The sequence below is a fragment of the Canis lupus genome, chromosome 7, assembly GCF_011100685.1.
Source record: "Canis lupus familiaris isolate Mischka breed German Shepherd chromosome 7, alternate assembly UU_Cfam_GSD_1.0, whole genome shotgun sequence".
Taxonomy (NCBI): Eukaryota; Metazoa; Chordata; class Mammalia; order Carnivora; family Canidae; genus Canis; species Canis lupus.
In genome coordinates this window covers 5759121-5772182 of record NC_049228.1, presented here as the reverse complement: position 1 = coordinate 5772182, position 13062 = coordinate 5759121, and the positions used below count along the sequence as shown (strand labels likewise).

The 13062-nt window shown below is 47.7% G+C and overlaps 1 protein-coding gene across 1 annotated transcript; it reads right to left on the bottom strand.

The window, feature by feature from the left end:
* Nucleotides 1-740: 740 nt before the first annotated feature.
* Nucleotides 741-6720, bottom strand: IL19 (interleukin 19). The gene is made up of 5 exons (XM_038541758.1): nucleotides 6454-6720; nucleotides 6229-6294; nucleotides 3649-3801; nucleotides 2643-2717; nucleotides 741-1219 (listed from the first exon to the last, which is right to left on the bottom strand). Exons 1-5 carry the CDS (start codon nucleotides 6595-6597, stop codon nucleotides 1124-1126), a joined length of 534 nt encoding a protein of 177 aa, XP_038397686.1. The 5' UTR covers nucleotides 6598-6720; the 3' UTR covers nucleotides 741-1123.
* Between the last annotated feature and the right edge of the window lie 6342 nt (nucleotides 6721-13062).

The window sequence follows — 13062 nt, the reverse complement described above, 5'->3', positions numbered from 1 at the left end:
GTCCACTAAAGCATGTTCTGTGGGATCTCTTCCTCAGGTAGGAGTGAAGAAAGTGTGCTTCAGCCAGCCAGTGACTGTATAAATGTTGACCCAGGGCAGCACATAGAACGTGCTTGTCTCAGCACCCGGCACGTGGCAGATGCTCCATAAGTGCCAGTTGTTATTGCCACTAACCATGTGGAGGGGCCTTCTAGAAGATGGTGCCCATTTGGCCTCTTTCTAGTGGAGCCTGGGCCCAGACCTCTTTACTCAACCTAGCCCATGCCGCGGGCCCTACTTGCTCAGCTCTGTCACCAGGACCATCATCCCACTGTCAGAAACATCCTCCCTCTAGCGCAACATATATACTCATGGAGGATGAATTTAGGGTCAGAGAAGATGTATCCAGGTTGGGGGCAGAAAGAAAATAATAACAGACAGAAACAGAGAAAGAAAGAAGTGGAGTGATGTCAAGGAGCCAGTGGTCAGAAGCCCTGCGTCCATCATCCATCTTCTTGATCATTAGCTGGAGGACAGGGTGCTGGGTGGAGGCTTTGGGGACCCGGTGTGCAGCCCTTCTCCGCACTGACTCGCTTTGGGACTCAGTGATTCTTATCCCTCACTAGCCTCGGTTTCCCTACCTATGTGCATTCCTTAAGGCCCCTTTCACTTCTACTTGTCACCAAGGTTCCTGGACTGACGCTTGCTGAATGAGAAGACACTTCCACTGGCTGGTAGAGAACGGAGTTTATTCAGGGAAGTCGGTCCGTACAATATGTACTACAGGGCACCGCTCCGCTCGCAGCATAAACACGTGCACAATAAATTAGGGGAAGCCCACCCGTGCCCGCCACGATGGCCCTCAGGACCTGTCGACGGATCGGTTTATTATAAATACGACAGGGGACTGTCTGGCTACCTTCGGGTGGGGTCGGGCAGCCTGGGCCCAGCGGTGGGCCTTGCAGCCCCATCCGGAACCTGTTCACACCTGGATCTCTCCCCGCAGTATCCCAGCCCCAGGGGAGAGGATTCTAACCCCGAGAGAGGTCTCTTCAAAAGACCCTCCTCTGCATGAAAAACGGGGCCTTCTCCATCTCCCTCCCTCCGGGGTGGTTCCTCCCTGGGGTGTTAGGCCCCCTGTCCGTCAGGCAACCAGAGTTCCTTGATGATTCTTGTCAATCCAGGCTAGCAAGACGTCAAGCTCTCCCAGGGACTTAATGGCAGCAGACCGGACCTCCAGCTGAAACCAGGCAAATCATCGTAAGAGCCCACCTTTCTAGACTATGTAAATCATTTTCAAATCTTGCCCCGTATTCCAGTCCTCGTGAGCTTTTCCTTTAATCCATCAAGTATATTGGCAGAGCATCCCAAGTTATCTAACAGGCCACCCAAATTGCCTTCCCCATATGAGCAGTTAAATCAAGTTAGCGACTTAGAAACAAAATTAAAAATTCTTCATTCTTTGCCTCTGGTTTTCTTTTCCATGGGTTTTTTGTTTTTTTTTTTTTTTTTTTTTTTTCCGTATGAAAAGAAAAAAAAAAGAACCACACACTGGTCTTACTGGCCAAGCCCTTTGCTTGTTTTCCTTTTCCCATCAGCTGGCTTTACTTGTGCTTTCCGAGAAAGCCTCAACTCCAGTGGGTTGAGGAGCATGCTGGGTAGGAGCACATTGTCCCCATGTGACATGGGCAAGCACTGAGGCCCTAAAGAAAAATGTCCTCCCCCACAGTGTCACACAGACAGTTGGAAGCAGAGCTGGAACTAGAACCCAGGTCTCCTGACTTATTCCACCCCCTTGCGGCGGAATAAAGGGAGAAGGTGAGATCCAGGTGTATATCCTGGGGAGCCAGACAGCAGGGAGTCAAGTCCCACCTCCACTACTTGGTTGCAGTAGTTAAATTGTTTAACCTGTTTGTGCCTCAGGCTCCTGATTTATCAAATGCAGATAATGGTTCGTAGCACCGTAATGAGGAACACGCGTGTTGGTATTTGCAGTGTGTTTGGAAACACAGCGGGTTCATGGCAAGAGCGATACAAGGCTTAGCCATTGTTCTAGTATTAGCCTCCCGACTAGTCAAAGTGCTGGCATCGCTTGGGAACGTGGTTGAAATGCAGAATCACAGGCCTCCCTCCACACCTACCAAGCCACAAGCTGCATTTTCTGTTGGCAGAGTCTCCAAAGGACGCATGGGAGAAGCAGGCTCCTACTCTACCTCTATGAGATGTGCGCTCTACAGCCACACATACATGAGCAGCCCTGTTCTGCGTCACCCCGCAGGATGCCGGTGGCAGCTACGGACCACAGTGACACCTGGCAGGCAGCATGTTTGGTGTCCAACAGCTTACAGTTCACCGAGGATCCTTGCTCCCTCTGTAGCACGCCCACCCAAAAGAGTGTGTGCTTTCCCCCCACAACTTAACAGATTAGCTCTGATCTGTGAGGGCAGGAGAAAACCGTGGAGGCGTGATGGAGAAGGGGAGCCCAGGAGGCTAGCAAAGGGGCTAAAACCAACACACTCTTTGCAGACACATAGAACTGGGGAGATGGGCAATAGATACTATGGAGTGAGTGGGCGACTCAGTGAGCAGACAGAAGGGTTGGCCCAGTCTCAGTCATCCACGCCCCATCTCCATCTTGCACATCTCCCCCTGCCTTCTCTTACCTGATCGTAGTTGTCGTGGATGATTCTGGTGGCGTTGGTGGCTGCCTCCCTGCAGTGACACTGCCTCTGCGCCTGCTGTGATCAAGTGGAAGAAGCGCTCGTCAGAGGGCCTTTCCACCCAGCCCACTTCTTCTGCCCAAAGAGAGGCACCCTTGTTCCCAACGTGGGTCAGGTGGACAAACTCAGGTTGGAGCTGCAAGGGGCAAGTCACAAGTCACCTTGTGTGTGACCAGGGCTTTTGCTATGTCTGGGTTTATGGCTCACCCGACTGGAAGGGCCAGGAAAGGAGAGACCAAGCGTCTGTCTCGTCACCAATCAGTGAAGGCCGCACCCCACAAGGTAGGCACGAAATATTTATTGGACTAGTTAATTAATTGATTGATTAAATGAATCTTAATGTAAGTATGGCAGGGATCATGGCTTCTTCTAACAATTTTAGAATCTGAGGCACAGAAAGGAGAGATAATTTGCCACAAGGTCACATGCGTACCCATTGGCAGGGATGGGGCTAGAACCTAGGCTTTCTCCTGGTCCAAGTTTGTGTTGGTTTGTTTGAGTTTGGTTTTATTCCTGCTGTTTGTTTTTAATAGAGCACAATGAATTTATAAGCAACCCACAGGGATAGACCATGGGATGCAACAACCCAGCTCAGAAGTTAATGGGTTTGGAAACCCCGAAGGACCACAAACAAACTAAAGAGATGCATATGATTAGCCTGGACTCCTGGGCATGCCTGTCTCCCAGGCCAGCCCTGACATCCCTGAAGGAACACTTTGATATAAGGCCGCTCCAGGAGGATTCTCCATGAGGAAGTGGGGTCTGATGAGGTATCAGCCAGGAGGAAGCCCTGAGGAATAGGTTCTGGACAGTCTGGCCCTCATGGATGACAGGGCAGGGGATTTCCTGGGAGGCCAGGAACCACTTCAGAAAGCCTGAGTGGAACCAGCATGTCCTGGGCTCGCCCTGGGGCTGTCAGGGAACACAGAGTCCTGATGTGACCACTCACGCATCTTTGCAGAGCCTTGTGCATGTAGAGGAAAGAGTTGGCAATGCTGCTGATTTTCCTCAAGATTTGGGGGTTCAGCTCCTGATGGTCCTTGAATACTCTGTCCACGTAGAATGCCAGGAGGTTCTTGGTCATGCAGCATACGTCTGAGGGCTACAGATACAAATTAGAGAAAACCCCCGGGGGCCCTCTTTTACTGTCTTAGAGACCAAAGCAAGTCTTTGTAGGGGCATCAAGGAACAAAATAGCTAAATCAATTTTTTTTATAAAAATTCATATTGGTCTCAGAGTATCCATGTCCTCTCAGCACATCAAAGATGCTTATGACGAAGGCACTGGAGAGAGATGGCAGCTCCTCCTTCTTTATGGCCAGGAAATAAAATAGCAAGCGATGGAGCCCAGGCACAGTCTCGAACTCTCTCTACTGCATCCCAGCACATCATCACTAACTTCAGCTCAAACCCTTCCAGGAATTCAGTGTCTTCTCTTTGAAAGGACCCATGTCTGAGCAGCCTTCTGGAAAAGGACTTCCTTATGCTGTGCCGCCGTCCACCCCTGGCACTCTCTCACCCCTCAACATGCACATTAAGACATGAGTGTGAGTATCTGTCTCTGTGTGCACGGGGCACGCGCTGGCCACGATTCCTTCCGTGGCAATGACATCGTGTTGGTCCTGACCGCCCTGCTCCCCTCACCATCCCAGTCTGTCCTTTTGAACCTGGCGGGGATCATTTGAACGGAGCTAAGATTGGCAAGAGTGGAAACTGTTCACAGCTGCAGCAGTGGGCGAGTGTGCAGCTGGCAGTGTGCACATCTCTCCAGGGGGAGGGGGGAGCCTTAAATTCCCAGTACACAGCTCAGAGCAGTTGGCCAGGCTGAGTTTCCTTCTAGCAAATTACAGCCTGCCCCAAGCGCCAGGGAGCTGCTCTGCAGATTTAGGGTTCCGTCTGAGAAGGGAGGGGTGTGAAGCGGGATGGTGCATCCATCTCCGTCAGCATTAAAGCAGCAGAGGCTCCTTGGCCCCTCAAGCAGCCTCTCCTAGATGGCAAACTACTTGTAATGCAGAACCCTCCTCCTCCTCTCCTGCCGGTTCCCTTGACCAAGGCAGCAAAAAGTTGCACACCTTTGTTTTATCAGGGAGGGAGGGAGGGAATATGATAAAGACTTGCACCCTCATTGATGCTTAGGCCACATCAGCCATTTCTAGACCTAGAAAGGAGAAAGCATCTGGGGACAGAGAGGGCTTAGGGGTTCAACCACTGGCTCAACCACAGACTAGACATTTTCTCGCCCAAGCTGTCAATTTGCTTATTTGAAAACGGTGGTTTCAGGAGTACCTGGGTGGCTCAGGGGTACCTGGGTGGCTCAGTCGGCTAAGCATCTGGTTAAGCGTCTGCCTTGGGTTGAGGTCATGATCCCAGGGTCCTCCCTCTCCCTCTGCCGCTCCCTACCTTGTGCCCTCTCTCTCTCTCTCTCTCTCTCTCAAATAAATTATTATTATTTTTTTAAATAAAATGATGATTCTGGAATAGGTGGCCTTCCAGGTCCCTTCCAGCTGCACTCTCCTATGAGTCTGTCATGTGGTTGGCTGGACTAGTACTTAGTAAGTAGCAACATCTACTTACAACAAATAGATCAAGCCCAACACTGCCTAGAGGAATTATCTTGCTCAGAGAAGCCAAAAGAAAAGAGAAAATAAAAAAGTAACTCGTTGCAACTCTCCTTTGCGCTCTGGCAGATAAATAACTGAAAAAAAAAAAAAAGGATTTTTCTAGAATGCTTACAAGCACTAGGAGGAGCTCATTTTTAAGGGCACTTTTCAGTGGCCCCTTTTGTAAATTCTTACCTCGTAAGTCAACTATTTTGTAACACACTCAACATCTCTGGAGGGTTGGACTCATCTCTTTAGCGGCTTTCCTGCCTCGCATTTTTTATTGTAAAGAACATCACGAGACAATCTTTCAGAAAGATCCTGTGGTCATGGAGTCTTTGGCTCAAAAATCTACAGTGATTCCTTATTGCCATATCACAAGGTCAAGGCTCCGCCTGACTTTGAAGGTTCTTGGTAAGATGACTCCAGTGTATTTCTCCGCTTCATCCTCTTCCGCTCACCTGACTCACTTGCACACCCCTCACACCACAAGCCTGGCTGCCTTGCTGTCTCCTGACACACCGTCATTGATCTCACATGTAATTTCCCTGATCTCCAAACTCCTTCCTCCTTGAACCACTGACCCACAGCCAACTCAGCTTTTAAGTCACTGCTCATTTTCTCAGCTCCCCCGTGAAAACCTTCCAGAATCACCCTAAGCCACAGAGAACCTTCCTCGGTTTGAGCGTGTGGCACCCCCAATCCCTCTCTAGGTAGGTGGTGCTTCTTCGATTCCTCCTAGGGGTCTCCAAGTCCCTGAGACACCAGTGTGCCCTTGCACATCAGCTGGCAAATGAGAAACCAGGAATATTCAGAGAGCACGCGGGAGATGGGGAAGGAAAAGAAGACAGGGTGGGGATTTCTTTCTCAGACCAGGGCCGCTTCACCATAAAAATAATAACACAAAAAGAGCAGATGCGGGCCGATACCTTAATGCTATGCAGGGTCTCCGATGTGGACAGGATGGTGACATTTTGGAAGGTGTCCTTAGCTTGCTATGGAGGGAAACACAAGGACAGACAGACACAGGCAATGAGTACTCCATGTCCCCCCTGAAGACACAGAGGATGATGAAGAGGAGCTTACTCTTCAAGTTAAGACGGAAGGTGAGACACGTCCCCTTGCCCACACCGTCACCCTCAACCCATACTCACGATGGTTTTTTTGATTTCTTGGAAAGTCTCTTCTACTGGGTGGATGTCCATGGAAATCAGACACCTCCTCAGACCTCGGGCACGCACTGACCACAGAAAGACCATAGCAGCCACGAGCCAGAGGGAAACTCGCTGTGCCTTCATGTCCTGCAGGAAGGGGTGGGAGTCAGCTGCCCAGCTTAGAGGGGAAAGCAGCGGAGACCCCAGACCAAGATCCCCTTTGGACCGCGCAAGGCAAGCCAGACAGCCACCAATAAAACAAGACCGAGCCTTGTGGAGTTCATGGTCATGTGTCTCCTCCTCTGGTTTTCTTGAATCAATTGAATGAGACCTCTCCCTCCCCCTGGTGCCCCCACCTTCGCCCCAGAAAGCACAATACAGTGCTCTCTCAAGTCCCAGGGAGTCTATTTGTGTGGATATCACTCCATTATGACTCAACATGGCTCATTTTTGTCAACAGTGGTGAAAAGCATTGTTTTTAATAAATTAAATAGGAAAAACAGTGTTGGTAATACGCCCTAGGAATTAGGCAACAGATCTAAAAAACCCTAAAAGCACATTTGGTTTTTTATGTTTGCTCCTGAAATAGGAGACACTCTTTTATTATAAACCCCTGATGTGTATCTGCTTAAAATCGTTTGTCTGAAGCCAACTCTGAAGATGTTACCTTCTGGAGAAATAGGCAAGGGAGGCGCAGGTCACCCCCAGACAACTCATTAGCCACGGCGATGTGAGAGAGGGGCAAGTTGGTGGCTTCCCCTCTGTCACCCACTGAGCGAGGGGCCATCGGGAACATGTTTGCAGCTCACTAGTCCTAGACAGGACCAGACTCTTCTGATCCCATCACCGCCCCCCGCCCCCGCCGTCCTCTCTGCCTCTTTCGTGTACCCACTCTCTGGTGTCATGTAGACACGTTGGGGAAAGTACACATGATATGGTTGTACAGCTTGTTGGGTCTCTTCCCCTGACTCTCCCCAGCACTAGCCCGGGCCTTAGCCTTAAAGAGGAGTCTTAGGACAGCGCGTGTGATGAGACCAGCCCTCTGCCCAGCGTGGTCTGCGGTGCCCACCCAGAGCCCTCACTTCCATCATGGGTGTGCTGGGTGCGTGTGGCATTCCCTCGGGCGCTCAACTGGATATCCCAGCAGATCTCACGCCACACAGATAGCAGCACCTTTCTGATCAGGTCCCACTGAGCGAGTGGTGCTCCTTACATTTAAAGAGCTATTTACACTTAAAAAATAAATAAATAAATAAATAAATAAATAAATAAATAAATAAATAAAATAAAAATAAAGAGCAATGTAGGGGCTTTACTGGATGGCTCAGTGGTGAAGTATCTATCTGCCTTTCAGCTCAGGGTCCTGGGCTCCGGGCTCTCTGCTCAGCGGGGAGTCTGCTTCTCCCTCTCCCTCTGCCCCTCCCCTTGCTTGTGCTCTCTCTGTCTCTGTCTCAAAAAAATAAACAAAATCCTTTTTAAAAAAAGTGCTATTTAATACTGCAAAGCCTAAAAAAAAAAAAAAAAAAAAAGATATCAAGTGCCCAGCACAGCTCCTAGAACAAAAAGATCTTTCCTCTTCCCTTCCTTTCTGCCCTCCTTTTCCCCCCACTCTCCATCTTTTCTTATTGAGAACAAAGTCCTAGAAGGTTCATCCTCAATAGGGAGTACCCTTCCCTGTCCTACAAAATACCCAGGCCATACACAATGATGACAGGTCACCTCTCTGCAGCAGTGAGAGACCAGGGCCAGGACGACGTGCCCGAAAGCCTCCAGCAAAGGCCCTGCAGGAGTCTTACCTCTTACCCGGTACTTCCAGGCTGCTCCCGTGTCTTCTCTCTCTGTGCTCCTTGCCACTTGGAAAGGGCTGGTCACTTTTATGCAGGTGGATAAGAGGAAATGCTGTCAAGGTTTACTGGGTGGGTCCACCTTTGGGAGATTATTTTTCTCCTTGTTTCCTTAGCATCTCATTTCCTTAATTGTTCTCTTTTCTTGCTTCTTTAAGATACAGCTGATTAATCATGATTAAGAAATGCCTCTTTCTTCTGGGTTTTGACATGTAGCTTCTAGGAAGAATAAACTCCCCATCTCCATGCAAATGAGAATTTCTTGCAATTCTGTGTCCATATAGAAAAATCCAAGTTAGGTCACTTTCCTGAGAGCTATGGCATACCACCAAGTGTACCCTGCAGGCAAACTCAGGAAAGTACTCTCCTGATGGCCACACCCTGACAGCATCAACCCCATTAGACGTCACAGGTGTCCCTGGTCCCGGCACACTCCATCTGCCCAATGCCTCATACAGCTGTTGAACACCTTTTAGTGCAAGGCACTAGTTAAATGCTCTACATGAAATATTTTGTTTGACTTTATGAGAAGCATCTTTCCCCCCTCCAGAAATGTATCTATTTGGACATCATCTCTTTCCTCTTTCTCATATCCCTTGGGAGGCCCTTTCATCTCAATTAAAGCAGGGAGTGAAAATGAGAAGAAGAAAGTGAGAAAATGAGGAACTAGAGGGGCTTAGCAGCCAGTGGCAGACTCAGAACAGAGCCTAGAGTCAAGTCCTTGCCTTGCTCTTGGAACAGAAGACCCTCCATCTAAATTACCTTTTTTTTTTTTAAATACAAACTCTGCATTATGACTTCTCTAAGCATCAGGGTTTGGGGTGATGGTGAGGGAGATATAGGTTGTAAAAAGTTTCCTCCCCAAACATGAAATCCCCAAATAAGCAGAGCTTGTTTTTACCAAATGAAGCACTCTCTATGAAGATGGGATGCAATTACAAGAGACCCACTGGGCCCTTTGGACAGGGCTGGAGCAGACCTTGCATGTAACTAGACCAGAGCGTGATGGGCAGGACACTGGCAGAGAAGAAAGAGTAACAAGGAAATCTGGGGACTTTTTATTGGGGTAAGTATGAGGGAAAGAAGCTACGTGGGCTAAAAACCTTGTCTAGGATCTTGGACTTAATGATACATGTTCTAAGAAGCAGTAGATTAGAATGGCCCCAGTATAGCTCTAGATTTATACACTTCCTTTCCCTCTTTTCTGTGAGACACTAGACAAGCTGTTTATGACTTTTCTGAAGCTTGATAAAATAAGTAAAATAAACTATGAGGATCTGAATGAGCTAATGGACTCAATCCATTAGTAAGTACTCAATAAATATTATTTATTCCCACCTTGTGTGTGTGCCAGGCACCTGGAAAAGTAGACACCTTACTTAGGAGTTACAGGTGTCTCTCTGTTCCTTCCGTCAGAGAGAAAGGAGATCTCTTGAGTCCAGAGATCTCCCATGCCCCCACCCCTGCTTTCCCACAGAGGGGCTGGGCAGGAAGGTGGGTGCTGTGTTCCCAGCATGGTCTGAGCCTCCTGGCTTGTAGTTCATAGATGGCGGCAGCCCAGCCCCACATGCTACATGATTGCAAAACTATCCCTGCTGGCTCTCACCCTGTATTCAACCCCCTGTGCTCAGACTGTATGTTCTGACCCAGCTTTCATTTCAGGGCAGAGATGTCATATCAGGAAATTTGCAGAGGAAGGACAAATATGTGATGTGTTTATAGTTCCTCTCCAGCATGTGGTGTATCATAGCGGCTGGGACTATAGCTCCGGTGGCAGCCTGGGTTAGGGTGCCTGCCTCTGCTCCCTGTGGCTGGTAGACTGAAACCAAGCCGGTTCATCTCTGCGCCTCTGTTTATTCATCTGCAGAATGGTGCTAACTGTGCCTACTGAATACTCATCTTATGAGCAAGGCATGTAGATTTAAATAACCTGGTGAATAATAGGAGGTTAAAAAATGATAACCTTTGGGGCACTTGGGTGGCTCAGTTGTTTAAGTGTCTGGCTCTTGATCTCAGCTCAGGTCATGATCTCAGAGTTCAAGTCCCTCACTGAGCTTCATGCTGGCTGTGAAGTCTATATAATTTTTTTTAAAATGGTAACCTCTGTTATTAATTTTACAGTCCCATTTTGAGGCCCTAAATTGGGAGAGAGGAAAGACAATAAGAAATTACTTCCCTCCATCCTAAGCCTTGCTGTGTAATATAATACTTAAAGTAAGAATATAGATTGAGATGGAATGGCATCCCTTCCAGGATTGCAGTAAATCTATGGATTTGATCCGTAAATGTAGGGCTGTGTCTAACCTCAGAATTGGGCCTTCTACAATCAGTTGACCCACCACTGAAATACCAGAGCTCAATTTTCCATCTGGTACGTGGGGGAAGCAGAAAGAATGTGAAGGAAGACTTTCAAGCCAGAATGGAGAATGCTCTGAGCTTGATGTGTGCTGGACACAGCTCCCTCACGTCTTCCAGTCCCCTATCCCCACCCACTATCCACTCTGACTTCATGAACTGTTCATGGTGGTGCCAGGATAATTTTCTCTCTATAAAAGAGTGCAGCTGGCCCACTCCTCTAAGTGCTAAATCCTGGAGGTCAGGCAAAAAGTGAACCAAGCATTGCACAACTCCAAAGGGCACCGTGCCCATTGCCTTTTATGGGAATGAGGCTCCATTGAGTTGAGTGGTGTGGCCCTACTGAGTGATCTGGACAAAGTGGATATGGTCTGTGTGAATGATTCTGTGCATATCATGGTGAGGACTGTACCACACTAGAAAGAATGAGAGAGAAGAAACACCTGGATGGCTCAGTGGTTGAGCATCTGACTTCAGCTCAGGGTGTGATCCCAGGGTCCTAAGATGAGTCCCACATCGGGTTCCCCACCGGGAACCTGCTTCTCCCTCTGCCTGTGTCTCTGCCTCTCTCTGTGTGTCTCTCATGAATAAATAAATAGAATCTTTAAAAAAAAAAAAAGGAAGAAATAATGATAGAGAAAGGATCTGTAAAAGAAAGAAATGTTGATAGTGATGAATGGATATTCCATCTGGGAAGTAAATAGGAACTTGAAAAGAATATAAATGTTTAAATGTCTTGATGAATACATTTGGATTGTAAAGATATGTATGAAATTGTATGTATCTTTGAAAATAGAGCAAAAAAGGATAAATTTCCCAGTCCTTGGGGACTTTAAACCTAAAAAGTTTCTCCTTTGTTTGGGATTTAGAAATGAGGGCCAAAAATGATAGCAGAGAGCTCCCCGTTCAGCATTCCCATTATAGCAATGAACAAATGGAAGCATGAACCAGCCCTCCTCCACACAGTGAGGAAGGGGCACCCTGCTCTCAAAGCTCCATCTTGACTTCTAGCTTAGTGCCCTTCCTAACCCCATGCTGCCTTCTTATCTTAGGATCAGATGGAATGGAGTGGAACACAAAGCTATGGGGAACCTCAAGCCTGTTTAGCAGAGAAGATAATGTAACTCTCCCAAGCAAAGCTGTTCTGACTTGCCTTCACCCAGGAAGTCCATAACCTAAGGAAATCTGAACTGGTTGATCCTGCCTAGTGGGGGAGGGAAGGATAAATTGGGCACCTATGCTTCTTTTCACCCACAGGGCTCTCAGTCAAGTCCTAGAGCCTCAGGTCCCATTTGACATGTTACGCCAAGGATTCTACAGGTCAAATGGCATGAAATAACTTATATGAAGACTGGGGAGGAGAAGCCAGGGATAGGTAGCAGAAAGAGTCTAAGCATTGTATCCCATTCCCTTCCTGGATCATTGATCCGGTCTCATTCCCAACAACCCATCTTCTCTTAGGCAGCCAGACTTTCTAACATGTAAACCCAGTCTTGGTGCTCCCCAGCCTAAAACTCCCAGCATGGCTCCCAGGGGCCACTAGGATAAAGAGCCAGCCTCTCCCCCATAGACTTCAGAACCTTCACAATCCAGACCTTGCCCACATCTCCAACTTCCTCTCTCTTGATGAACCCCAAACACATCACTGCCCCTTCTCACCTAGAAAGCTCCCCCCTTGCATTTCTGCTTTGCAAATGCTATCCAGTCCTCAAAAGTTAGCTCTAGTGTGACTTCTTGTGTGAAATCTCTCCCCTCTACCTTTCCCTCTGCCCCCTCCTTCCTCCTCCCTACCTCCACCATGGTTGAGTTGAGTGGTTGAGTTGACTCTTCTTTCTTTCATATTCCCACTGGATGGATACAAGATGCCCAGATTCAGTGCTTATCTATCTAAAACTCACAGTTAACTGGAATCCTGTATTTTCATTGGTCAAATCTGGCAACTTTACACCGAACCTCTATAGATTTCAACCTCAGCCAGGGCCCGACCCAGCTTCTGTGAGGCTTGTACCCCATATAATCAGGGAGGGAGGGTACATTTTAAGAAAAGAAATTTTAAAATAAGAGTACAAAATTAGAGACCAAAGTGAATCTTGATTTAGAATGATACAAGAAATCATAACAAATTACAAATTTTGAAAGCTGACAAATATCACGCACCACAAAACCCAGGGAGATAAATGAACACATTTATGAATTAACTACACAACATCCCTTTGTTTGCTACTTCTTTGACAATAATTTTTTAATGTTATTTTCTACAAAGAGCATAAAAAGATAAGTTTGTCTTTCCTCTGGTGTGGTTGCCCAAAGTTGGGTTTTTGTTGCTGATAATTGGAATGCATGATGTATATAACAGGTTTGCACCCTACAAACATGGAAATTCTGATAATTTCTGCCTCACAAGGTGCCC

Coding starts and splice junctions, on each gene's coding strand:
- IL19 (XM_038541758.1), bottom strand. CDS start 6,597: ATGAAGGCACAGCGAGTTTCCCTCTGGCTCGTGGCTGCTATGGTCTTT. Junction 6,295..6,453: donor AAGAAATCAAAAAAACCATC/GTGAGTATGGGT, acceptor TTCCCTCCATAG/CAAGCTAAGGACACCTTCCA. Junction 3,802..6,228: donor AGACCCTGCATAGCATTAAG/GTATCGGCCCGC, acceptor TTGTATCTGTAG/CCCTCAGACGTATGCTGCAT.